A 26,697-nucleotide genomic window follows, 5' to 3' on the forward strand; every position below is an offset into this window, starting at 1 on the left:
ATGAGTTAGTGCTTTTGGGACCCCAGGACCTCAGGACTCTAGGCTCCTGAGCCTCCAAATCTATTACCCCAAATCCCAGGCCCATGGTGGGAAGGCTGGGGGGCCAGGGCCCAATTCACAAGCGTCTGAGGAACAGCAAGGGAAACACCTGTCTTCCCTTCTGGCTCTCCTTGCAGGCTACCGCTCTCTCTCTGAGCAGGGAATTCTTGGCGGCTGGTGGTTGTGATAAAGTGAAATCAAGTGTGTTTAGACAGGGAGGGCAGACGCAGGTGCCACACACATCTCCCTCCATCCACCCATCCACACCCTCGGTCCGACCCTTCCCTGGGAGATGAGCCTGGAGCTCGCCGTGCTACGACTCCCACGACGACGGGCAGCACGCGATGGGAATCCTTGGGGCACAGCTTCCACCCCAGGCCCACACCGTAGGGGGTTTTCCCAAGGTCGGCGAGGGTCAGGTCAAAGGAGTCTTGGAACTTGACTCGAGGAGCCACGAGGAGAGCCTCACACGGAGGGCGCCGGGGTGCCTACCAGCGCCTCGACCTGGCTTTGCCCCGTGGGCGCGGCTCCAGGTGCCCAGCCGGGCGCGGGCGGTCCCTCGGGGGCAACCGGGTTCCTGAGCCCCGCCCCCGGCCCCGCCCCCCGCGCCCTCAAGTTTCTCCGAAGTTTTCCTCAGATCGGGTTTTGCGCCCCGCCCTCCGGCCCGTGACGCAACAATGGTGCAGCGCGGCCGCCAATGGGCGGCGGCGGGGACCCGCGGCGCGGGCCAATGGCGGCGGCGGGCAGTCCCGCGGTCCTGCCGGCCCGAGCCGCACTGCGCCGCCCGCTGCCCGCCCGTCGCCGGCGCCGGTACCGCCGCCCAGCTACCCGACCCAGAGCTCGGTTGCGGCGGGCGCGGGCGGCGGCGGCGGCGGCTCCCCCGTGCGGTCCGTGCTGGGACCTCCGCCTGCCTGCCGGACGGGGACGGCGCGCGCTCCAGCCCGCAGCAGGGACCGGGACGCTCGGCCCACCGTCCCTCGCGGTGAGTCCCCCCGCGCCCGCGACTAGCAACTCGGGCGGCGGTCCCCGCCCTGCCCGGCACGCCACGGTGAAACCCTCACCGCGCCCGCCACCGGCCGGCAGACACCGGGCTCGTGGGGGTGACCCGCTGCGGCCGAGGTCGGGTCGTGCCCGCTGGGAAGGGCGGGGAGGAGCTGGCGGGTGGCCCGGCTCGCGGCGCTGTCCTGGGGCCCAACCCGGTCGCGGAGCCGAGGCGGTGACTCTGCCCAGTGACGTGGGGCGGCCGAACTTTACGTAACGCGCCCGGCGCCCCACGCGTGCCCACTTATTGCACCTGGGACACAGAGGGCCTGACTCCAGGAGGGCGCATGGCCACAGCCCAGCCCGCCGTGTCTACCTCTGTAGCCCAGTTGCTGCGAGGGGTCCACCCAGTGTGTGTGGATGTGGCCTGACTGCTGCCCCAGGGCCCTCCTGACCGAAGGCTCACCCTTGCCCAAAGACACCAGGGTGGTGGGGCCGGGGGCAGGGCCCAGATAGGGGCTGGGGCACTGGAGGCAGGGTCAGAGTTCAGGCTGGGGTCCTCACCATGTTGGAATGAGCCCAAATTGGAACGCAGGAGACCTGGGTTCTGGTCCTGCTTCCACCATGACTTGGTGACTGACCTTGGATAAGCTTGTCCCCTGCTGGTAATTGGGTGGCAGTACCAGCATCCTGTGTGAAGATCAAGAAAGGCGGCGGCTGAACTGGAGGGGAGGGACTGCAGGACTGAAGTGCAGCCTCTAGGTTGACTTCACCCTTTGCCTCCTCCCAGGGGCACTGACCCAGAGGAGATGTAGGGTCGGAGCCACTCCCCCACTCGCCCTGCTGGGGCTCACAGCCAGCCACAACCGGCCACAATCCACTCCCTCTCCTACAGATGAGGAAGCTGAGGTTTCTTGAGGGAAGGTGAAATACAGTCACGGAACCTGGTGATCTGGTGATCGTGTGTCAGGAACCAGGTAGGTCTGATCAGCCTGGGAAGAGGCGCAGGGGGCCTGACAGTGGTAAGGGGTCCGAGGGCAAGATCAAAGCAGAGGTGGGATTGGAGTCGTCTGGGGAGTTAGGGGCGGAAAATGGATTTGGCTCAGGTTGAGATATGGGCCTGAGATTTCCTGTCAGCTACCTGGCTTTTTATTCGGGATGATGGACCTGGCAGAGGTGGGAACAGGCGCTCTTCCCCCCCCTCCTCAAGTTTCCGGGCTGGAGAGGGATGGGGGGACTTTGAAGGAGGGAGATCAGGTGCTGCCAGATCAAGAAAGCAGGCTGTGGTTCTGGGCCTAGGAGAGACTACAGGTGGGGGCAATGACTGCAGGGGCCAGGCTGAGGCAGGAGGCAGGAGGCAGGTAGGAGAGTCCCAGACAGAAAGCTCAAGGCTCCAGTGGGGCTATGGGGGTAGATGGGACAACCCACGTCAGGGGGTCGTGATGAAGCCGGAGCCCTCTCCTCACTGCACCCCTTTGCCCGCAGGTTGATCTGTCCTGGGGCCCATGCCTTGAGGCTGCCAGCATGCCTTGGGACGCAAGGCCTGGGGGCGGTGCAGACGGTGGCCCTGAGGGTGCTGGCGCAGCCCGCTCTCGGGCACAGAAACAATGCCGGAAGTCGTCTTTTGCCTTCTACCAGGCGGTGCGCGACCTGCTTCCCGTGTGGCTCCTGGAGGACATGCGCGCCAGTGAGGCCTTCCACTGGGATGAGTGCGGGCGCGCCGCGGCCTACTCGCCCTCGGAGGCGCTGCTCTACGCGCTGGTGCACGACCACCAGGCTTACGCACATTACCTGCTGGCCACTTTCCCGCGGCGCGCACTTGCGCCACCCAGCGCGGGCTTCCGCTGCTGTGCGGCGCCTGGGCCTCACGTGCCGCTGGCTGTGCGCTACAACCGCGTGGGCATCCTGCGGCGCATCCTGCGCACTGTGCGCGACTTTCCAGCTGAGGAGCGCGCGCGCCTGCTGGACAGACGTGGCTGTAGCCGCGTGGAGGGTGGTGGCACTTCGCTGCACGTGGCCTGTGAGCTGGCGCGCCCAGAGTGCCTCTTCCTGCTTCTGGGCCACGGCGCCTCGCCTGGCCTCCGTGATGGTGGTGGCCTCACACCACTGGAGCTGCTGCTGCGCCAGTTGGGCCGTGATGCAGGCTCCGTCCCTGCCGCTGGGGCTGCCTCTTCCGCCACTGCCGCCAACACTATGTCTGGGGAGCCACGCCAGCGCCGCCTGCTACTGCTTGACCTACTGGCGCTGTACACCCCTGCGGGTGCCGCAGGCCCAGCCCGCCGGGAGCTGCTGGGTGACCAACCGCGCTGGCAGCGGCTTCTGGGTGAGGACAAGTTCCAATGGCTGGCAGGCCTGGCCCCGCCATCTCTCTTTGCACGTGCCATGCAGGTGCTGGTCACCGCCATCTCTCCTGGCCGCTTCCCTGAGGCCCTGGATGAGCTGCCGCTGCCGCCCTTCCTGCAGCCCTTGGACCTCACTGGCAAGGGCTAGACCCAGGGGGTGCGGGATTTGGGGACAAAACTGTTTTTTGGAGCATTGTACCTGCACTTTACATATACTGATCTCTGTACAGGAGAATCTGCTTCATCTGTCACATGCCATGGGGCAAGGCTCCCAGGTTTCCTGGGTGCAGCTGGACCCAGCTCCCCATGTTCCTGCCCAAGTGGGGCTCCGGTCATATACTCCCCTCATTGCCTAGCTCTGCAAAGGGGTGAGGACCAGCCTCCCACTCAGATCTGGAGCTGGGAGTGTCCCAAAGAGGGTAGCTGCTGAGCTGAGCAGGAATTGAGCAGGCACAGGGGGAGGAGACTGACTTGTGCAAGCAGGGGGACGGAATGTGCAGAGGCCTGGAGGCCAAGAGGACAGGCCCAGTGGGGAGTTATGAGAGGAGGCTCTCCTAGTAAACTCTCTGGTGGGGCCTGGACCTGATCCTGCAGTTGAGGGGGGACAAGCAGGACTGGGCAGTCTGCTGTGCCAGGAGCTTGGCAGAGGCCTGACCCAGGATGTGCCTTCCTGTATCCCCACCCCACTCTAGCCATGAGCCCCTTGGGTGTCTCTGGCTTCCTGTATCTCCCACTGATAGCTGGCCCACCCAGGCCTGGCTCTGACTCTGTCACCACCTTATGCTCTTTGCCCACAACTGGCAGACAGTTTCCTGGGGCTCCTGCTTCTCAGCTTGGCCATTGTATCTGGTAGGCCCCAGGCCTGGGGCCCCCAGCTTCTTATCCCCTCCTGGGGTTAGGTGTGTTTTCCTCTTGGCCCAGGGATGACTCCCTGGCCCACTCATAGTGGGCATTAAATGGTGTCCATGATGATGGAGGGGTGGGCTTCTTGCCCGTGACTGGAGAGCTGATTTCTCCAAGAAGATTTGTTACCGTGTGAGTGTGCTGCCATCCTGCAGGATGAGGGGACTGACTGAGAAGATGTACCACTCCTGAGGAGCCTCAGGACCAGGCAGGGTGGCCAGGCTGACTGGCTGGGGAATCCTGCTGGGTCTGCATGGGCTGGAGGGCTGTGATGTCCTGCCAGGGCACCTGCTGCCTGCTCTGCACCCAGTGTTCCTGAGGGGAGCCTGCCTGCCAGGTGGCAGAGTCTAGGGTCAGGGCTTCAGGAGGGAGGGCGGGGAAGGCCCGGACAACAGATCTTGCCTGGGGATCTAGATCAAATACCCACTTTCAGGGTTACCTTGGACAAAACCTCTGTCCTGGGCCCTGGTTTTCTCACCTGTCTTCAAGGGATTTTGGACCATCTCAGCTTATCGCCAACCCTGAAAAGGATGTTCCCCCATTGTGCAGGAGTGTGGGGTGGGTGGTGTACTGTCCTAGTGGGAATGGAGAGGGAAAGATGAAGAGGGCACATGACCTTCTGAGCCCAGATCCAGACTGGAGAGGGTCTTCTCCCCTCCTGTTGTGCCCTGGACCAGCTAAACAGCCTCTTTGAACCTCTGCACTTAGTGGATACTAGCTGCCCAGCCCCAGGCCTAGGGCATCAGGCTCCCTGGTTCTCACAATAAGGATGCCATTGCAGAGGACTTTCACTTTCTTCCTTTGAAGGACAGCAGTAGACTGCAGGATTGCTGGGGTGGGGCCTGTTAGGCTTTTGGGAGCCTGTCAGCCCAGCCATTCTGTCTAGAAAGCTGAACAGCTATTGGGTATAGACTTCACATCTCTCCTGTCTGGTGCTGTCCCCGGGGTCAGTCTGTCCAGGGCTAGATGTCCCTGTACCTCCCCTCCTTTAGTGACAACCTTTGGACCCCTGGCCTAGGGGAGGGTCCCTCTATAGAACCCATTGGGACAACCAGGAGGAGGCAGGTATGGGATCCTGCCATCTGGAGGAATTATGGGCAGGAATCCCCAGCTGCAGGAAGGTGCAGGGCAGGGTCTAGGGCTCCGGGGGGTGGTTTGTTTCAGGTACTCTGTGGGGTAACAGTAGTTGTGGGACAGCCACATCATTGCTGAGTGACTGGTTGACCCCTGTGCCCACATGGGCAAGTGGGTAGAGGCAAGGACACCTTAGCGTTCACTGATTGGGGTGGGTGAGGCAAGGGCACAGGGAGTCACAGGAGGCTACAGACCCAAGTGGAGCCTGACCCTGGCACAGCTCAGCAGCCGGCCTGGCCCAGCCCTCCACCCTGCAGTGGAGCAGAGAACTTCACGTGGTGCTGGCAGATAAGGTTATCTGGTGCCTGCTGCTGGGAGAGCGAAGGGGGCCCCAGAGTTTGGCTTGCCACACCCAGGAAGGGCTGTGAGGACCCTGGTGCATCTGTCACTGCTGTCATTCCTGGCAGTGAGCTTGCAGGACTTGGGACAGACCCAGAGGATTGGAGGGAGTCAGAGCCAGCCAGGCCCAGGCCTTGGCATATGGCAGCCCTGCTCTAGGTCCGTGGCAGGTGACTGACAAGCCTCATTCTCTGTGATGAAGCACATTGGTTGATTTATTTCTTAAATGTCACTACTTTCTCCCCCTATGTATGACCAAGTGCCCAGCAATGTTCCAAGAGCCCTGAACCCAGCTCATTAAGAGTTCAGGGACCAAGCCAGGGGCAGTGACACATGCCTTAATCTCAGCATCTTGGGAGGCTAAAGAAGGATGGAAAGTTGTAGGCTGGTCTGGCCAACTTGGTGAGTCCCTGTCTCAAAAATAAGAACTGGGAATGAAGCTCAGTAGTTGAGTGCCCCAGAATTCAATCCCCAATAATACAAAAACAAAACAGAACTGTGTATTAAAGGTATTAGCCCTTTGACACATACTTGGTGCATGTTTTTTTTTTTTTTTTTGAAGGTGATATGGTTATTTTGGCTGTACACAAGTTTTAACTTTTATGTAGACAGACTTATCCTGTTTATGACTTATGGGATTTTGTTTGTTTTTTGTTTTTGTGGTGATGGAGTTTGAACTCAAGGGGTTCTCTAAAGCGCCTGCCACACCCAAGGTAAAGCTACATCCCCCATTCTTTACTTTTTTTTTTTTTTTTTGGTACTGGAGATCGAACTCAGGGGTGTTTAACCACTGAGCCACATCCCCAGCTCCTTTTTGTATTTTATTTGGAGAAGGGTCTCACTGAATTACTTACCGCCTTGCTAAGTTGCTGAGGCTGGTCTTGAACTCCCGTTCCTCCTGCCTCAGCCTCCCAAGCCACTGGGATTACAGGAGCGGGTCACTCTACTCCCGGCATCCCAGTTCTTTACTTTTTTTTTTTTTTTAAATATTTTTTTAGATGTTGATGGACCTTTATTTTATTCATTTATTTATATGCAGTGCTGAGAATCAAACCCAGTGCCTCACATGTACAAGGCAAGTGCAGGAGAGCCACAACCCCAGCCCCGGTTCTTTATGAGACAGGGTTTTGCTCAATTTTGCAGGCTGGCTTTGAATTTATAATCCTCCTGCTTTAGCTTCCTGAGTCACTGGAATTATAAGTGTGTATTGCTACACTTGGCTACAATTTATTTATCATTTTGTACTGAGGGATTAACCCAGGGGCACTCTACAACTGAGCTATATTCCCAACCCTTGTGTTTTGTTTTTTTTTTTAATTTTGAGATAGGGCTTCATTAAGTTGCTAAGGGCCTTGCTAAATTGCTGAAGCTAGCCTCAAACTTGTGATCCTCCAAAGCAGCTGGGATTACAGGCACGTGCCAACTGTAAGTAAGATTTTAAAGAAGTCTTTGGTGGTTTTTTTAATATTTGACTCAACTAGCATTGATACAGTAAAGGGTTAATGTTAGTAGCCAGGTGCAGTGGCACAAGCCTGTGATCTCAGCTGCTTGCCTCAGCAAGCTAAGCAACTCAGTGAGACCCTATCTATTTCTAAAAAAAATATAGGGCTGGGATGTGGCTCAGTGGTAGAGTGCCGGAGTTCACTCCCTCCCCACAAGAAAAAGTTGATGTTAGAGATAGCTGAATTTTTTTTCTTTTTTTTTCTTTTAGAGAGAGAGAATTTTTTAATAGATTTCGGTGGACACAACATCTTTATTTTATTTTTGTGGTGCTCGCATGCCAGGCAACTGTGCTACCGCTTGAGCCACATCCCCAGCCCCTGAATTTTTTTGAAAATATTTTTTCTGGGCTGGGGAATGTGGCTCAAGCGGTAGCGCGCTCACCTGGCATGTGTGCCGCCCGGGTTCGATCCTCAGCACCACATACAAACAAAGATGTTGTGTCAGCTGATAACTAAAAAAAAATAAATATTAAAATTCTCTCTCTCTCTCTTTAAAAAAAAAATGGCTGTAAATTTATAAAAAAAAAAGAAAATATTTTTTCTTTTAATATTTCTTTATTTGTCAATGGACTTTTATTTTATTTATTTATATGTGGTGCTGAGAATTGAGCCCAGGGCTTCACGCATGCTAGGCACGTGCTGACCACAGCCCAGAGAGAGCTGAATTTTTAAAATGTAAATTTATTTTTGGAATAAAATATTTACATGGCTCAAAATTCAAATGATACAAAAGGTATATGCTTAGAAGCAACCACTGTACCAATTTCTTGTCCCCATATAGAACCTGTTTCTTCCCCAGCTTTCTCCCCTGGAATTGGGAAAAGCCGCAAGTCGGCCAGAAGGTTGGAGAGTGAGCACCATTCCACAATGCTGTCACCTTCCTCCCTCTTCTCATCTCCTTTTTAAAACCATCGCACCTACACAGGGGATTTCACCGACACAGTGAGGAGGGCTGCTCGCCAGCACGCACCACACTTCGCCGGGCCTGCGCTTAGGTGGCCTGGCCCTCCTCAACGCAGGCTGCTTTCAGAACTTCCCTATGAGGAATGGGTGTTGGATGTCTTGGTGTTCTTGAGGTTTCCAGAAGTGAGTTCATGGTGACACGTTTGGGTCCTTGCCCGGTGGTACCATGCCTGACTTTGGCAGTGTTTTTTTTTCGGGGGAGGTACTGCGGATTGAACACAGGGGCACTGACCACTGAGCCCCATCCCCAGCCCTATTTTGTATTTGATTTAGAGAGAGGGTTTCACTGAGTTGCTTAGTGCCTCGCTTTTGCTGAGGCTGGCTTTGAACTCACGATCCTCTTGCCTCAGCCTCCTGAGCCGCTGGGATTACAGGCGAATGCCACCGAGCCCATCTTTGGGAGTGCTTTTGACACGTGCTTTTCCATCTGCTTGTGTCTGATGCGTTTGTCCCATGGGTTTGGACAAGGCCTTTGGTAGACACTCCACCTCAGGATCTTACTTATCATTGCGTCCCTCTTTGATTTTTGTTTGTTGTGGTGCTGGGGATTGAACCCAGGGGTGTTTTACCACTGAGCCACATCCCTGGCCCTTTTTCACATTTTGAGACGGGGTCTAAGTTGCTTAGGGCTTTGCCAAGTTGTTGAGGTTAAGCCTCAAACTGCAATGCCCCTGCCCCGGTCTCCTGAGTTGCTGGGATTACAGGGGTGGACCACCACACCTGGCTCCCCGTTAACTTACGAGAGGTGTGTAACAGGTTGGCTGGCTCCACATCATGTTTGGTCTCCTGTTCTGGGTTTGTGCTCTGAGGATTGAACGCAGGGTCTCATCCATGTCAGGCAGATGCTGTATCACTGAGCCACATCTCCAGTCCTGTGCAGGATTTTTGATTTAGACTTTGCATTTTGAAGAAATCAAATCTGTACATGGACTTTCTTTCGTGGCCTTGTCATGATTTCTATTCAGAAGCCATTCAGAAGACAGAGACTTCCTCCATTTCTTACTTACTATTATTTTGCCAGACTTAAGCAGTGGCCAACATCAGCTGTGAACCCCTCTGCCCGCATCTGCAGCACCTCCATCTTGCATCTCCGAGGATCTGGACAGCCTGTGCCATACTTGACATGCCAGCCCTCCTGGGGCTCTGGTCACTGCTCTGCAGTTCTCACCTATTTGGGAGGTGGCATCAATCACCTGAGCTCCCTACACGAAGGTGAGCATGTTAACGGGAATCCCGAGTCTCACAGGGCTAATAGAGGCTGCAAGGCTGCGAGCTCCTAGCAGCACACCTGGCCATCATGGGGCCGTGTGGGCACTTTGGTTATGTGGAGGAAACTTACTGAAAATGAGCTGTACCTGCAAATTTCTCTGAGGAGAAATTTCATGTTTGGTCTCCTGTTCTGGAGCATGAAACAAGTCTCCTTTTTTTTTTTTTCTTAAATATTTATTTGTTTAGTTGTAGTTGGACACAATACCTTTATTTTATTTATTTTTATGGGGTCCTGAGGATCGAACCCAGGGCCTTGCACGTGCTAGGCAAGTGTTCTACCACTGACCCACAACCCCAGCCCCTACAAGTCTCCTTTTAACTCAAGTTTTCTCTGATGTCTCTAAAGCCTGGCTGTTTCTTGACACCGATCTGACATTTCTTGTTCAGGTGGCTTCCTGGAACCTTGGATGTGGTCTTTTTTCAGATGTTAGTTCCTAGTAGGGCAGGGTCACGGAAACCCCACAACCTGCTCCTGGCTCCAAGAGGGGAATCCCTGTGCCCCACCCCACTTTAGGGCCATCCTTCCCAGGCCACCTTGGGTGCATCCTGCTCTGGAGCAGCCATCACAGTGACACCTCCTGGACATGCTAGTGCACATTTCAACACCCACCAGGTCACGAGGCCAGGAGGCAGCACCCTCCTGCCAGTGAGGCTGGGCTGGGGCACCTCCCAGCACATCCCTGGTAAATACCTAAGCGCGCCTTCTGCTGGCTCAAGCATCAGACCTGACCAGGTTTGGAAAAAGTCTAGTTTATTGCACGATCTCAAAGCACAACTAAAATTAAAACCAGAAATAAAACTGTACAAAGCACAGAAGCTAAAAGTAGTCTAAAAGTATCAACTAGACTTGGGTTTAATTGCACTAAGGTCCCATGGGCTTAGGAGGGCGCTGCCATCCGGGCGGAGCCGGCAAGGCACAACAGATGCAGAAGAGGAGCAGCCCACCTGGGGGTGCCTCCACAGTCACCAAACTCTTACAAAAGGGCTCTATAAAAGTGAAGTGGGTTTCAGCATCTCCTGCTGAGATTTGAATAAAGCCTCCCTCTCCATGGCTGCCGTGGGGTCCTTCCCAAGGCCTGTGGGGGCTCCTCAGCCTGGGCAAGGTGGGGTAGAAGCAGCCAGCCGAGAGTCAGCTGGGAGCTGCCAGGGGCGGGCTCAGGGTGGACACGTGGTGGAGCAGCCTCGTCCTGAAACTCAGATGCCTGCGGACCACAAAGACCACCAGGAGGAGGCCACAGCAACTCTCTACAGCAGGCACTGTGTCACCTACGGGCACCAGGCCAGGCTGCCAGTCACGGACATTCTGGGGATGGCCATTGCTCTGAAGCCCCAGCCAAGACAGGACAGGCTCAGGCTAACCCTCTGGAAGGAACAGAAGGCCCTCCTTTGTCTCCAGAAATACACTTCTCTTCTAAATTTGTAAGATTTGATTTCAAATGAGGTATCTTATGCAGGTTTGTAATATAACAAAAAAGGCAATAACTAGGAGATCTGTCCTCCAAGGACATATCTGGCTTTGTGACATCCACCAGCAGCATTTGACAGCACTCCAAGGACATTTCTAAGCTAGCTACCACAGCTCAGCTCCCCTGCGTCTGACCAGGGTACTCCTGGGCCAGGCCGCCTGAGACAGAGCCTGACGCTCACTAGCTGACCCCCAGCAGCCCTCACTGTCTGGTGAGGCGCGTTTGCCGCTGGCCATGCAGGCAGCAGTGAGGCGTGGTGTGCCGGTGTGTGTCTTCAGCCGGCACAGCCAGCGCCCTCTTCCCAACACGGACGGCCCCAAGTTCCTCCTGGAGCAGGCAGTGTGCAATGGAACCTGCCTTTCAGGGAGGAAGTGGGGTCCTGTGAGGAAGAGGACACCATCACCAGGCATGTCCAGAGGCTGGAGGGCACTGACCTGTAGCTGCGCTGAGCCCAGGACTACTCACGTGGACACAGTCCGGGTGCCCTGTTGCCTGTGCTGGCTACAGGTGTCCCTGGATCCTGGTTCAGACTTGCCCTGTTCCCCACGTTGTCTCCCATAAACAGGACCTGGAGTGTGGAGAATTTGACCTCAGCACAGGGAACTAGTGCATGCAATGGGGCCACAGCCATTGCACCTGCTTGGAGGTGACCTTGGCAAGAGGTCAGAGGTGCTGCTGCTATAGCAACAGCTCCGGGCACTCAGCTGAGGCGCTGGGTGCTGGAATGAGATGGAAATCAACACAGATGAAGGCAGGTGTGGGGCGTCCACGAGAACAGACATGTCTGGGCAGGATTGATGAGGCATTGACGAGTGAGTGACTTGGAAATCAGCAGTGTCCACTGAAGAACCTTGGCATCCTCCCTCCTGAGTGGCTGCCCAGAGTTCCTTCAGATGACCTCCCATTCATCCTCCAGGTCCTCAGGGTGGGTGGTGGCCACCTGACTGTTCTTCTGGGTGCCATGTGAATGGCTGAATGTCTTAGTCAGCCGCTGGAGGAGGTAGCCTGGGGGGCCCACTGCCCACAGCTCATCGGACGCGGTCACTGCAAGACAAGAGGCAAGCAGAGGCTGTTGTATCACAGGGCTGGGGTAAGGGCACAGGTAAGCTCAGGGACCTGGAAAAGCCACTTCCCCAATTGTGCTTCATTCTCTCAACTTCAAAATGGGCGCACAGTACCCTGTGCTGGCCCAGAAGCCTGAGAGAGCCCACGTGTTCAGTCCCTCCTGAGTCGTCCCGCCCTCCATCCTGGCTTTGGGAGTGCAGAGCCGGGTGGGAGCAGCCTCTTTGAGAGCCCCTCTGACATGACCCCGAGGATCCTGCCTGGGCACCTGCCTGTGAAACAGGATGCATTTCCGGGAATTTTCTTCCAGTAGTCCCCAGCAGGGTTTTTGTCTGTGATGCCGTAGCGCCGGGCCAGGTCACCATCTGGACAGCGGGCCCACACGGTCCTTGTGCTCAGTGCCAGCTGGCAGGCCTGCAGCCCTGTGGGAAACCAGGCATCCTGCTCAGCACCTGAGCACGGGACGGGGCACCCCTCCCTGACCATGGCACTTTCCGGGTTCTGCCCTAGTCTACCAGTACTTCCTGCAGGACACAGTGCCCGCTCCATACTGGGCACCAAGGGAAAGGATGCCCACTGTGGGGCTAGCCAAGCCATGAACGCCTGAAGCCAAAGGACAGAGGGTCTGGCTGTATGAAAGCTGTCATGCTTCCAGAGCACCAGGAAGGCGGCCTGGGTCTGCCAAGGAGGGCGTGCGTCCTTATTTTGGCGATGAGATTGAACTGTGGGTGCTCTAGCACTGAGTTGCATCCCCAGCCCTTATCATCTTTTATCCTGAGACAGAATCTTGCTAAATTGCTTAGACTGGTCTTGAACTTGCACTCCTCCTGCCTCAGCCTCCTGAGTAGATCACAGGCGTGTGTTGTCATGCCTGGCGAATGGAGTATGGTGCAGATTCCTGTCTGTCACCTGCCCAACAGGACACCAGAGGCAAAACAGAACACTAAGTGGGGCAGCTGAGGCTGCCCTGCAGACAGCTGGGCAGCCCCACATGACAGCAGCCACAAACATGCCGGTTGACGACTGTGGCCACGTGTGGGACACTGGGATGGTCTCATGGCTTCTTCCTACCAGGCACGTGCTCCCAGTCAGTCCCCACAGGCATCTCCTCGGTGATCCCGGTCCGGACATGCACGTTCCACCTGCTGTCGAGGGCCCATAGCATCTGGTCGTTGGGACTGGAATGAATGCTGACCAAGGTGACCCCGGCTGGCTGGAAGCAGGAAGAGACTTTTCTCAGGGAAGGAGGGAGAAGGGTGACAAGAGAAAGATGGGAGGTGTGGGGAACTGAGGACACATGGATGATCACAGGCACGCGGCCTGATGTCAGGCTGGGCGGAGGTTAGCAAACCTCGGGAAGCAAGGTGGATGAGGACCGTGCTAGCCCGCTCTTGCAGCAGAGGCTCAAACCATCCTAGAATGCCAGGCAGGCCAGAGGGACGTCCCTCTACAGCTGGCCCGAGCCTTCAGGTCAGGGAGGGTGGAGCCATGTGAGAGGCACATGGTGGGGGGGTACTCTGGATGGCGCCACCGGCAGCCCTGCTCATGGCAGCAGGCAGGAGGGAACCCCCGTTAGAGGCAGCTGGAGCCCTGGCAACCAGCAGAGTGGTTCCTCCTGCTCCAGCTGCCCTCCTGTCTCTGCCCTCGGGCAAGTGAGGAGAGCTAGGCAGGAGCTGGATCCTGGGTGGATACGGGGACCCCTGCTCCTCAGGCAGCCTTGGCCCAAACCTTACATCTACTGGTCCACTTTCATAGCACAAGAATAAATCTCTTCAGTGGACTATCCACCCAGCCAGCTCCAGTATGACCCAGGGATGCCACCCTTGGCTGAACAAAGCCTCTGTGCTTGAGAGGGCAGAGCTCTCTGGAGGATCCAAGCCTCTGGTCACTGGCAGTTCTGGTGAGCTGCCAAAGCTCTGAGGGACTGGCTATCCCCCACTGTCGATGCTTCCTTTCCTGGACTCTGTTGTCCCTGCTCTGCACTTCGCTCTCTGGGGCTGTTGTGAATATGGTTACACCACAAGCTACTGCCCGGCTCCATCCAGTAAGCTGTCATGACCCTGGTGGAGGGCTGGGGCTGGGGCTCAGGGGTAGAGCGCTCGCCTAGCACCTGTGAGGCCCTGGGTTTGATCCTCAACACCACATAAAAATAAATAAATAAAGGTATTGTGTCCATCTACAACTAAAAACAAAACAAAACAAAAAACACTGGTGGAGGGCTGGGGCTGGGGCTCAGTGGTAGCGCACTTGTCTGGCATGTGTGAAGCTGTGGGTTCGATTCTCAGCATATAATTAATTGCATATAAATAAGCAATTAATAAATAAATAAAGGTCTATCAACAGCTTAAAAAACTAAAAAAGCCCTAGTGGCTCCAGCTGCCAGACACTCTCAGGGCACCTCCAGGGCAGGGGCTCGCCTGCTCCTGTGCCCATCAAGGTGCACTTGTGCTCACCCTCTGGCTGCCCTCATGGGGGTTTTCCTGTTGAGTGAGTGAATGGGGGGGTACCAAGTCCCCTGCACCTCAGCTCCAGGGCTGGTTGGTCCCAACGGGGACCCAGGGGATTCAGACAGAATCTCAAGGACGTGGACATGTCACCACTAGGAGCCTGTGTCAGCACTGGCCTCGCCTGCCTCTTGTTTCTCTGAATAACTCAGGTTTGGTGTCTCAGAGTGAGATGGGACAGAGGTTGCTGCGTGGCTTGGCATCTTGCAGGCCACTCCTGACACACCCCCAGAACAGGAAGCTCACCGCCTCCTCTCCCACCCAGGTCGATCTCTTATGATGAGCTCACACCAGTTCAGGTGGCTCCCTATCAGCCTGCTCCAGTATGTCCCAGGGATGCCACCTCTTGGCTGAATGCCCATCAGCTCAGGTCACATGTACACTATGACCATCCAAAAGAGTACAGAGGAAACAGATGTCCCTTGTAACAGTGGCACCAGCACAGGCTCCATGTGCAACCATGTCAAGGGAAGCTGAGGCTGCTCCACGCGCTCTCTGGGTCCACAGACACCAGGCACTGGGGCACCGCGTGTGGGGGGCAGGAGTGGGGCACGGGGCAGGAGAGGAAAGACCAACCTCAGATCCTGAGAGTGGGGAAAGAGTGAGTGGGTGGGGGGGCAGCTCCTTGCAGTGGCATTAGTGAGGAGGTGGCTCTAGGATTGAGGCCTGGAGGACACAGGGCTGCTGTGGGGTGGTGGGAAGGAGGGAAGGCTGAGGAGGACTGCGGTGCTTATGCTGTGGGTCCTTACTGCCCATGCTACCAAACCAGTCCCCGTGGGTCAGATTGGAGGTGGGCATACACCAGAGCAGCCCTGGACCCAGTCACCTTCAAAGGTCAACCCCCAAATGCACTGGCAAGGTCAAAGGATAACTATATGCCACACATGTCACTGCTCTATTTTGGTGACAGAATGCCCCTGGACCATAGACAGAGCCACAGAGAACCCTGGCCTGCCCTGACTCCTGGCCCTAGGTGCTGGTTGGACCAGGATCTACTGCACAAGGGCCATTCTCTCAACTTTGTTCACTCTACAGTTTAGCCCTGGAGTCAAGAGATGCAGATTGGGGGAGGGTTGTTCTAGGTCCAGCTACAATTCTACAAAGAGTGAAGGGGCTCCAGCAAAGGGAGGGGAGAGGCTGGCCACATGAGGATGCATTGCCAGCCCAACAGCACAGAGGTCTGCAGAAGTGCCCCCAAGCACCCTGAGCACCGCCTACATGCCTGGCCCATGCTGAACACCACCACCCTGGGGAAAGGAGAGCAAGCCACGGCTTCAGGATGTGCTGTGTGCTTGGGATAAAGCCAACCCACAGGTTTGAGGACAAACACTGAAAGCATCCTCGGCCCCTATGGACCTGGCACGACAGGCTGTGGGTGGCTATGAATTCTTCAGCCCCACGGAGAGACCAAATCTGAGGCCTGTTCCCTAGAACCTGGGCTGCGCCTTCTTTGGCCAACAGGCCACAAGGGAAGCAGTACAGGTGGGCCATGCCTGGCTTGAGTAGCAGGCAGAGGTGGCCAGCTTTCAGCCTGAGCTGCCATGAGGCCTGAGGCTGAGAGGCTGAGGAGCCGGCTCTCTCTGCGTCCCAGGAAGCCACCTCCCCAGGACCTGCCAGGGTCCCAGAACTGGAGCAGAGAGGAGCAGTTCCTGCTGGCTCCGCCCCTGTCCTGAGCTAGAGATGCAGATGGAGCGTAAGAGCCTGTTGGTGGAAGCCACTGACTTTTGGGTAGTGTATCATGGACAACCGGTCAGAGGGAAGGGACGGCTGTGATGCAGGGGAGGGGAAGGACAGGAAAGAAGGAAGTGGGACTGTCTGCGGGAGGCACTGGAAGGACAGCAGGAGGTGGCAGGGGACGTCCCCCATGATCAGGCAGACCCAGGCCAGATGCCCCTTCTCTTCCTCTCCATCCCCTCTCAAAGGGCTCTGAAATAAGTTGCCCCAGCCTCCCTCCCATGGCCTGCCCTCCTTCTCCTTGCCAGCCCTGCTAGGACACAGGGGACAGCATGCCTTGCTGCTGCAGTGCTCCTAATCTCCCTGCCAACAGAACGCACAGAACTCCTGGCTTGGGGCAGCCCCATGCTGAGGGCCTTCTGTGGCCTATTGTGCCATCCTGGCACATGTGCCCTGCATATTCCCATGGTCACCTGGCAAGCTTCTACCCACGTTCATGACTCTACCACATCACCTTCCCAGCCTGCAGTGGGGACCCCCATGTCACCACAAGCTCCCTGAGGGCAGAGGCCATGTCTGTTCCCTCTGTCCACTCAGTGACAAGCCCAGGGTTGATCTTGATGCTGAGGAGGAACTGAGGCTACCGGCAACCACCAACGCATGGCCAATGTCCAGGTGCCTCACTTTTTCTTGTGCAATAATTTTAAAAATGTGTATTTTAGCCAGCGTAGTGGTGCACACCTGTAATCCCAGCAGCTTGGGAGGCTAAAGCAGGAGGATTGCAAGTTCAAAGCCAGCCTCAGTAAAAGCAAGGCGCTAAGCAACTCAGTGAGACCCTGTCTCTTTTAAGTAAAAAACAAAATAGGGCTGGGGAGGTGGCTCAGTGGTCAAGTGCCCTGAATTCAATCCTGGTATGGGGGTGGGAAAAAAAAGCTTATTTTGCTACAACTAAAAAAAAGAAAGAAAAGGCAGATGAGCCATGGTTGTGCAGTTACCACCAGGGGTTCTTGGGACTTCTATTATTTCTTTCTATATGTTTTGCAGGACTGGGGACTACATCCAGGACACTCGACCACCGAGCTGTATCTCCTGCCCAAGTTGCCGGGATTGTAGGTGTGAGCCACCGAGCTGGCTTTTTTTTTTTCCTAAAGATTCAAAGTCTTTATTTCTAGGATCTCCCATGTATAAACTGGATAGGCTCTAGGTGGCCACCTCCCCCGCTAAATACTACAGTTTTCCCCAAAATATTGAGCCCTGTCCTACTGATCCTGTGTAGAAACCACATATGGAGATGCAGGGATGCACATGTGGGGCATTTACTGGTAGGGAAGCCATAAGTTCTGTGCCCTTCCTTACAAAGACCCCAGATCCCTGTTGGGTTGTTGTAAACAGAGGAATATTCTTCAGGCCCCTTGCTCCGAGCACACCCTTTTATTATTCCTTACAAATGCACATGAATCTATAATCATCTCAATTTTTTTTATAAATCGTGGTAAAATGCACACAATACAAATTCTGCTATTAGTGACATCAAGTACATTCACAAATTGCATAATCATCAATACTATCTGGTTTCAGAGCCCTTTTTTAATATTTATTTTTAGTTGTAGTTGAACACAATGCCTTTATTTTATTTTAAAATACTTATTTTTAAGTTGTAGGTGGTGCTGAGAATCAAACCCAGAGCCTTGTGCATGCTAGGCGAGCACCGGACCACTGAGCCACAACCCCACCCCCAATACCTTTATTTTATTTATTTATTTCTATGTGGTGCTGAGGATCGAACCCAGGGCTAGGCAAGCACTCTACCACTGAGCCACAACCTCAGCCCCTTCAGAGTCTTTTCACTGTCCCAAAGGAGACAAAATTTCAATTAAAGAAAAAGCAAGCATGCTCAGCATGGTGGTATACACCTGTAATCCCAGTGACTCCGGAGGCTGGGCCAGGAGGATCTCAAGTTCCAGGCCAGCCTCAGCAACAAAGCAAGGTCTTAAGTAATTTAGCAAGACCCTGTCTCAAAATAAAAAATAAAAAGGGCTGGGGGTATGGCTCAGTGGTAAATGGTAAAGCACCTCTGGGATCAATCCCCAGTATCAAAACAAACAACAAAAAAAGCAACTAAAATTTTGCTTATTCATATTAAAAAACTCAGAAATGCAAGGAATAAAGAACACAACTTACAAAATGGAGCAAACAAGGGGTTTAAGAACCGTGTCTAGTGTGGTAAGCTGAGAAAAGGGGGAGGAGGGAAAGTGGGAGAGGGTAGGACAGACACAGGCCCACGCACGCCTGGGCTTGTGTTTTTTAAGTATGCTTTAAAGATAGGTTACAGGGCGGGTGGGAGGGAGCCAAGTCCTCTTTCTGGGCGTGCTGAATGATTTAATTATAGCCATCAACTACTTAGATGTTCACAGATCAAGGGGCTGCTGGTAGCTGTAAAGCTGCCTTTAAATAAGACTGTCTTTGTGGGGACACAGGAAGCTGCCCCATGCTCCCTAGCAGCAAGGCTCCAGGAGGGGTGCCAGTTAGGAGGAAGCAGAGCAGACATCCCTTCTCCTGAGCCACCAAGGTCTAGGACATGACACTGCTCTTTTCCATTATTCAGAGTCTTCAATTGGAACCTCTGTGATCTTGACTGGGCGCAGAGTGAAGGGCCGAGTGTGCCCTTGACTCTACAGAGCTGTGGGAAGGGCCCTGTTGCAGGTGCATGCAGCAGCCTGGGCCACAGAAATGGTTCTCCGGTCTAGGAGTTTGTCTGAGTGTCAGGCGCTTCATTTGGACAAGGGGAGCCATGAGGAGATGGTCCACCCTGGACAGGGCCAGCCTGTCTGTGAGTCAGTGGACAGTATGTGGTGACCCAGCTCTAGCAGTGCAGGAAAACCTGGCACTCCCTGCCAGGAGAGGGGACTCTACCCACCACAGACACTGTCCAGCGGCTGCTGCTGCCCCTTTCTGTAGTAGGCACGGTGGCAAGGCATGATCGGATGTGGTCCCAGCTGGTGGCTCTCACTGGAGACCATTTCCCCTGGCATCTACTGGACCACAGGCACCACAGGCAGGGCTATGCTGCCTGATCCAAGGCCTCACGTAGCCCTGGCCCCTCATGGTGTGTCAGCAGGAGGGCTTCGGGCTCCTCCCTGGGGGGCTGCCTTGATCATGGGCACCAGCATGCATCTGCCTACCTGCCAGCCCCAGTGGCTCCCAACAGGCTCCTTCCTAGGGCCAGTGATCCCCTGGGCCTGGGTATCTCCTGCTCCAAGAATGGGACCACGCTCTGCATTTCCACTGCTCCTACAGCTTAATGAATTAGCAACCAGAGGACAGCATGACTGAGACCCCAACAATACTTTGAAAAGGGAGGACAGTTAAATTAACTCTAGGCTGGAGAGGAAACGATCTCTTACTAACAGGCTGGCTCTTCTGTGATTTAGGGCTCACAAATATTGGGCCAAAAGGAACCCAGGTGACAGTGAAGCCCAACTCTCTCACAGGAGAGAACTGATAAAAAGGATGCTGAGAGGCGATAGGACCTGCCCTGGTCAGAGTGAGCCTGGAGCTCAAACGTGTGGGCTGGAGCCAGAGTTCTTCGAATTTCTAACAGGATAAATCTTTATCACGAGGCGCTTCAACACGTGTGTGTACACACACAGTAGCACAAAACACAATCCCTCACAAACATGCATGCACACACAAACAGGCACACCCCTACACACATTTCCCCCAGCCAGAATGTGAGTTAACTCAGGTGGAACAAAGGAACCGGTGAGAAGTTCACAGCCAAAGGTTAAGTTTATCTAGATCACTTTGAGGACGCAGACAAGTTCAGAGGTGAGTGGCAACAGCACCAAGTCACTGGCCAGCAAGCTTCCAAGCAGCAGCATAAGCCACACTGGGAAGACCCTAGCTGGAAGGACCCCCAGTCCAGACGGCTATGCCTGGCAAGTGGTAGGTGGAGCCCCCTGGGCTGCCTTTTCTTTTCTCTGTAATGTTATCTCCCTCCCTCCCTTTCTTTTCTATCCTTTAATCCACTTACAATGTGTGGACACAACCAGGAACAGTGGCACACCCCTGTTATCCCAGAGACTTGGGAGGCTGCGGCAGGAGGCCTGCAAGTGTGAGCCTTAGCAACTTAGTGAGACACTGTCTTAGAAAGGACTGGAGATGTGGCTCAGTGGTAAAGCACTCCTGGGTTCAATTCCCAGCACCCCCCCCCCTCAAAAAAAGTGAAATACTGAACTTTATTTTCCTTTGGAGTTCAGGGTCTCACCCTGATGCTATCATCTCAGGAGCTACTAAGGAGTGTAGGTTTGTGGGGTCCTTTGTTAGTGGTCCCTGTGGTAGTTATACTTTCTTTTATTTGGTCTTTTTAATTTTTTTTAAGATTTATTTTTTAGTTGTAGTTGGACACAATATCTTTATTTTACTTATTTAGTTTTACGTGGTGCTGAGGATCAAACCCAGGACCTCGCACTTGCGCCTCTGCCGCTGAACCCCAGCCCAGCCCCTTATTTGGTCTTTTTAGTCCTTCTGTGTTTTCCCTATAGCAGATCCTTTTCCTGCTTCTGGTCTATTCCTCCTAGTTTGGATAAGCTTGAAAACCAGTTACCAGCATGAACAGCCTTATATTAAGGTCAGTCAAAGTGTGTGCCCAGGCCTTCACATTTGGTCCTACATGTGACTCCAGAACCCAGCAAGAAAATGCATCTGCTGACTGCAGGGAATGTGCTAGAGGACAACCCCCAGGCAGGCCTCCCGCCCAGCAGGGGCTGCAAAGCCAATGGCCACCTCTGTTCAGCTCCAGACACCACTGGGGTGACGTGCCACGTGGCAGATGCTGACAAATCCCAGCCTGAGACTCTGCTCCCTGTGTGCTCACCAGGCACGCTTTAGCTGGCCTACCAGATAAGTGAAGCCCAGAAGGGAAAGGTCCTGAAGGTGACCGATGAACTCAGCTTCTCTAAGGTCATAAGGTCAGCAAGGGACTCTGGTGTCATTCCAGTTCTTGCAGCTTTATTTATTTATTTATTTTTTGGGTGGTGATGGGGATGGAACTCAGGGCTTCACACCTGCGAGGCACGCATTAACCACATTACCCCAGCCCACGTTCTGGCAGCTTCATTGGGGCACATACATGCCTCTCTGGGTCTTCATTTTACCCACTGGGTATGAGTCACTCAAGATTGATGAAGGAGCCACTGGTGCTCACCTGTCATCCCAGCCCCATAGGAGGCTGAGGCAGGGAATCACAAGTTCCAGGGCAGCCTGGGCAACTAGTGAAACGTGTCTCAAGATTAAAATTACAAAAGGCTGGGGTGCAGCTAGGTGGGGCAGAGTGCTTGAGAGGCCCTGGGTTCCATCCTCAGTGCTGGGGGAAAAAAAAAAAAGCAAAAGCAAAAGTGAGAGAGGAGGGGACTGCCGCAGGGAGGAGCACTCATGTCCTCTTCTAGGAACTGCCACCTTCCAGACCAGAGCCCAACATCCTGGAGGAGGCAGTGTTTCTTAGGATAGGTTGTTCTGCATGCTAAAAGCCCTCTGCTGCAGAGCTTAGCCCTTTTGTGCCTCACTCTTACAATCAAGGATCGACAACATCTAAAGAGAGTCAGTGTCTGCCATGAAAAAGACTAAGAAGAGACAAAGCAGGTGTGATGGGGGACAAGGAAATCAGGAGGGGAGAAGAAACTTTAAAAACTCCTCAGGTCCCACGTTCCTACAGGAATGCTCGGCCAGCAAGCACCATATCACGTGCAACCACAGAATGCAGCCTACCCACGATGAGTTAGACTCCGAGTCAAGTACACGCTCTGTCATTATCCCTAAAAAGAACAAAGAAAGAAAACATCCTCAGACAAAAGAGAGGACTTTACAATCATGAAACAATAACAGGAACTGAAGTGTGATCATGGAAATGACCTGACAGAAGGCTGCAGGAGAGGCTGGGCTGTGGCTCAGTGGCAGAGCGCTTGTCTGGCATGGGGGAGGCACTGGGTTTGATCCTCGGCACCACATATAATAAAATAAAGGCTCATTGACAACTTAAAAAAAAAAAAAAAAAAAAAAGAAAGGCTGGAAAAATAACAAGGAAGATACCACTGAGAAAGTGGACAAAAGCATGAGATGAAAAATAGGAGGGAAAAGCTATGGAGAGTGCAGGCAGTTTGGGAAGCCCACACCAGCAAGGAAGAATCCCAGTGAGAGCGAACCCAACAGAGGGGACAGAGAGGTGGGACAGACAGGCTGTTCGAGGTGGGCCCAGCACACGGATGGAAACAGGTCCTCGTTAAGGCACACCAGGAACAAAGAGAGCTAGCAACTACAGAGAGCAAGAACAGGTCCAATACCAGGAATCAGGGGTCAGAACAGTGTCAGTCTTCTTGGTAGCAAGGGCTTGATGGGGAAGTCTTTCAAAATTCTAATGGAAACTGACACCAACCTGGTATAATCAGCCAGGTTGAGGGTGAAGGTCAATGAAAGATGTCGGTATTTCCAAAAGTTACTTCCTGTGAGCCTCTCCTCTGGAACAAAGAGGAGGATACCCCCCAAAACAGAGGCACCCCCTTGATGGAGACAGGGCTCCATCAAGAAGGAGGTGGGGCAGAGGGTGACCAGGCCAGATTGTAGCCTGCCGATGGGATCCAGGAGAGATTTCAGCAACAAAAAACAGACCACCTGGGGTGTCCAAATGTGTTGAGGCAGAGGTCTGGGGCTGAAGATGGAAGAGCAACAGAGAGGGCCATCAAGTCCAGGAAAGCAGACTCGGCACAGGCAAGCAGCCATCAGTGTGGTTCATCCTTCCCTCCTGTCACAGGGTGCACGGGCAGGACTGGGGATGAGGGGTGTAAGAGCCTTGTGTTCTCTTCTGCCAGTGGAGTCAACTAAAAACCCCGGGGGAAGGACAAAAAGGTGCCCCTGCAGCAGCTACCCAGAGATACAAATGGAGAGCAGCTCTCCAGGGCAGGGAGCACAGCATACCCTGTAGAACCACTGACAATGTAACTGTTGGACTCCGACTGCAACGACATGGCACCGAGCCACACGTATAGACAACTGGTCCAGTCACCAAGGGGTGAGACCATGGAGACCACAGATACTGGAGCAGGACCCTGGGTGTTTCCTCCTGGTTGTTCCCCCAGTCTGCTGCCCCCTCTTTGAGTCACTCATCATCACCATCATCCTTCCTCTTCCTCCTCCTCCTCTTCTTTTTTTGGTTCCAGCCTTTTTTATTTTAAAATGGGGTCTTGCTAAGTTGCCCTGGCAGGCTTGAAATTATGATCCTCCCGCCTCAGCCTCTGGAGTAGCTGGGATCACAGGTGAGGGCCTCTGAGCTTGTTGCACTTGATTGTCGTGTACATCCTCATCTGTTTACCCATCCACCAATCCACAGTCCTTTTTAGATGCACCTCAAAACAGACTGCAGACATCAGCATCCTTCTCTCCCTAATTACTCCAACACGGAAGTCATTAACCAGAGCCTGGTATTTGTTTAATATGTTTTCCTGAGATAAAATTTGCATGCAATAAATGTGCAACTCTCAGGCAGCCATTGCCTGAGCTTTCAGGAACTCCCTCTAGAAATGCCTCTTGCCCCTTGCCAATCATTTCCCTACTGGGTGACAATGGATCTGATTTCCACCAATGATACATTCTGTTTTGCTGTTTTAGAATTTCAGAGGCGTTGAGTCTGAGTGCTGCAAGAGTCCGGAGACATGGCTTTTTTCTCTCAGGACAATGACTATGAGATACAACTGTGTTGTTGTATTTCTTTTTCTTTGGCTCATCTGTTTTTATTACCATCCCAATCCCAACCATAGTCCCTCCGTCACAGAACTAAAGATGGAAGGTCAGAGAGGCTAAGTCGAGGCCATGGACCAGGGCTGTCTGGCATTGCAGCCTGTGCTCCCTCCACTCCACAGTTATCTCCCCTGCCACAGGCTTTGGGCCCCAAATGGCTGCTTGTTTGGGATCTAGTTTCCCATCCTCCTTCTCTGCCCTTCCTGCTTCTGGCTGTGACCTGACATACACATCTCCCAACAGGTGTTGGTGGACATTTTAGGGACATGCCTGCCCCCTTCTGCTTCCTAAGTGGAGAAGCCCCAGTCTTGCATTTTGGGCAGCCAGCCCTACAGCTGGGGCTCCTGCTCGGCACACAGGTGTTGAGCCTCACTACTGGTCCAACCTGACCCCCGTACTGACCCGGCACTGCTCAAACACTGCTGTTCACTAGTAGGCCAGGCAGACCTCCCAAACCACAGGCTAGGCACCTCTGCATCATCTGAAATCTGTCATTAAAGAGAAAGCCAACAAGGATAGTGAGTGGCCAAGAGCCGGGCTCTTGCAGCACTCAGACTCAACACCTCTGAGCTCCTAAGCCACCCATGCCTACTAGGGCAGCTGGTGCCTACCTCCAGCCAGCACCCAAGGCTGCCTGGTCTGGGATAGTAGCACCAGCCACAGAGACCCCCCTGAGCATACCCAGGCCACCCAGCAGAGCTGCATTGTCTGCGCAAAACACATGGCACATTTCAAAGATTCAGCACCAACAGGGAAAGGCTCTGGCAGTTTTTTTGTTTTTGGTGTTGAGAAATGAACCCAAGGCCTCGTGCATGCCAGGCCAGTGTTCCACCACTAAGTTGTACTCCTAGCCCTTCCTTGGTTTTTTAAACTACTGTGATTACAAGTTGAAATGGTAACTTTTTGGATATACTGGGTTAAAAAAAATATATTACCAAACCTAATTTTGCCATCTCCTCTCCACAGCACTGCTAGTCAGCGGAAGAGTCTTCGCTGTAGCTCCAGAACTCTGGCCCTCACTGTTCCAGTCCAATCCCCTGGGGACTTAACTAAAACAGGGTAACCTCCAGATGGCGACATCCAGGGGCCCTGCCCAGCCATGTCACAGGCAGGAGCACCGCATGGCCACCCATGCCCCAGCCTCACAACTGGCTTCCCACTTTCCTCCTACCATCCGCCATGCACTCTGCCTTGGCTTCCTTTCCTGGGCCCAGGCCCAAAGCCCTGTGGCCCTTCAGGATTCTCTGTGGACCTCTGCTCTTCCTGGACCAGTGTGCCTGCTGGCACAGAGATCTGACCACACTTACCTTTCTGGACCTTCAGCCTGACTCTCATGAACGTTGGTCCATCGGTGGACAACCCTGCCTAGAGGTCTGCAGGTGCCTGATCCAACCTGCTGACACTCGGCTGGCTCACTGCTCTCCTGGAGCCCTCGTGCGTCCCTTCTCAGTTGGCTGGCGTTGGCCCTGTCCCTGCAATTTCACAAGTGTTTCTTCAGCTCTATGGCTCCTGCCCTTTCCATGTCCAGCAGATGTCTTCTCCAACAGCCACACAGGGGGTCCCCAGGAAACCCGTCACAGGCTCGAAGCTCCTTCCTTCCTTACAAACGGTGTGACCAGGCCATTCAGCCTGGCTTTGAGTTTCCAGTGTCCCTGAATGGGTATCAAGATGACAGTGCCAAGCCTCCTATTGGGTGCCCCGCCTGTTCCTGGGCCAGGGTATCTTCCAGGCCAAGACTGTGTCTCATGCTCCTTCTGCTTGGAACACACTCTGGCCTGCCATCCTACCAATACAGCCCTTGGAAAGGCGTTCTGGCTATCTGTAGACCCTGGTGGCACTCTTGCCCCGGCAAGTTCCCTGGTACTCCCAGCTCCACAAACACATGGACCAGGAGTTCTTTAAATCTAGTCAATGGGGCTGGGGATGTGGCCCAAGTGGTAGCGCGCTTGCCTGGAATGCGTGCGGCCCGGGTTCGATCCTCAGCAACACATACAGAGATGTTGTGTCTGCCAAGAACTAAAAAATAAATATTAAAAAAAAAATTCTCTCTCTAAAAAAAAAAAATCTAGTCAAAGGTTTATGTGTCTCCACTGTAGCCTCTACGTGTCCCCAGATGGGGCTGCTCTTGAGCCCCTGACCACCAGCAATGTGGGCCTCCAGGATGAGGGTTGAGGACTGCTGGCACAACCAGGATCCTCACCTACAGAAAGAGGTGGCTAGTCGATTGTCTTCCAAGGTCTCCTGTTAGTGCTAAGATTCTCTGTGGAGGTGCAGGGGAGAGGGAGACCTGCAGGGATTCAGGGTTTTACGGCAAGGAGGTCAGAGGGATATGCTGGAGCAGAAAGGCTGCACACTGACCATAAAATCTGGGTCCTTTGCCGAGTGTGGTATAGGTCTGTGGTCCCAGCTACTGGAAAGGCTGAGGTGGGAGGAGCATGTGATCCTAGGAATTCAAGGCCAGTCTGGCAACATGGTAAGATCCTATCTCGAATAAAAGAAAGGGCTGGGGATGTAGCTCAGTGACAGTGTCAATCCACATGGGAAACAGGTACCTCGGCCACAGCGGGTGAGAGCATGGCCACTGGGAGGAAGCGAGGCCTGCTCAGGGCACACAGGGGCTGTGAAGCAGTCTCCTCTTACATTGAGGCCCACAGGGATGAGTGCTATGAAAGACCCTCTGACAACTATGCTGGTTACAGAGGTGCTGTGAACGTGAACAGGAGGTTCTCTA

The 26,697-nt window shown here is 54.1% G+C and overlaps 2 protein-coding genes and 1 non-coding gene across 11 annotated transcripts in view; 1 reads left to right on the forward strand and 2 right to left on the reverse strand.

Moving 5' to 3' along the window:
• The first annotated feature begins 795 nt into the window (after positions 1–795).
• Ankrd9 (ankyrin repeat domain 9) lies at positions 796–25,868 on the forward strand. Of its 7 annotated transcripts, none has more exons than XR_013090723.2 (5): positions 796–1,021; positions 1,811–1,997; positions 2,506–3,343; positions 9,225–9,415; positions 17,223–17,266. XR_013090723.2 is itself a non-coding variant. In XM_076849606.2 (5 exons), the coding sequence occupies exons 3-5, from the start codon at positions 2,545–2,547 to the stop codon at positions 24,939–24,941; spliced, it is 873 nt and encodes a 290-aa protein (XP_076705721.2). In that variant the 5' UTR covers positions 796–1,021; positions 1,811–1,997; positions 2,506–2,544; the 3' UTR covers positions 24,942–25,868. The 7 variants fall into 7 exon arrangements, 5 of the variants coding, with proteins under 5 accessions (XP_076705721.2, XP_076705720.2, XP_076705722.2 ...); XR_013090722.2 differs by lacking the exon at positions 17,223–17,266 and adding an exon at positions 11,855–14,579; XM_076849606.2 differs by lacking the exon at positions 9,225–9,415 and adding an exon at positions 24,933–25,868 and having other exon boundaries at positions 17,223–17,287.
• Positions 10,207–26,697, reverse strand: part of Tecpr2 (tectonin beta-propeller repeat containing 2) — a 79,084-nt gene continuing 62,593 nt past the window's right edge. Inside the window, exons 18-20 of one of the 3 annotated variants that reach the window (XM_076849596.2) lie at positions 13,072–13,213; positions 12,273–12,422; positions 10,207–11,982 (exon numbers count right to left, since the gene is read on the reverse strand). In XM_076849596.2, the coding sequence (XP_076705711.1) occupies positions 11,828–11,982; positions 12,273–12,422; positions 13,072–13,213 (447 nt within the window). In that variant the 3' untranslated portion in view covers positions 10,207–11,827. Of the gene's footprint in view, positions 11,983–12,272; positions 12,423–13,071; positions 13,214–17,584; positions 21,992–25,097; positions 25,439–26,697 lie in introns of those variants that run through there. The other 2 variants (XM_076849600.2, XM_076849598.1) reach the window with 2 other exon arrangements.
• LOC143396175 (small nucleolar RNA SNORA11) lies at positions 17,482–17,608 on the reverse strand. Its single transcript, XR_013091047.1, has one exon. It is a non-coding gene; the product is annotated as a small nucleolar RNA SNORA11 (small nucleolar RNA).

Source organism: Callospermophilus lateralis, chromosome 3, assembly GCF_048772815.1.
Source record: "Callospermophilus lateralis isolate mCalLat2 chromosome 3, mCalLat2.hap1, whole genome shotgun sequence".
NCBI classification, from domain to species: domain Eukaryota; kingdom Metazoa; phylum Chordata; class Mammalia; order Rodentia; family Sciuridae; genus Callospermophilus; species Callospermophilus lateralis.

What these genes read in the sequence shown, in the direction of transcription:
- Ankrd9 (XM_076849603.2), top strand. Translation starts at nt 2,545, where the DNA reads ATGCCTTGGGACGCAAGGCCTGGGGGCGGTGCAGACGGTGGCCCTGAG.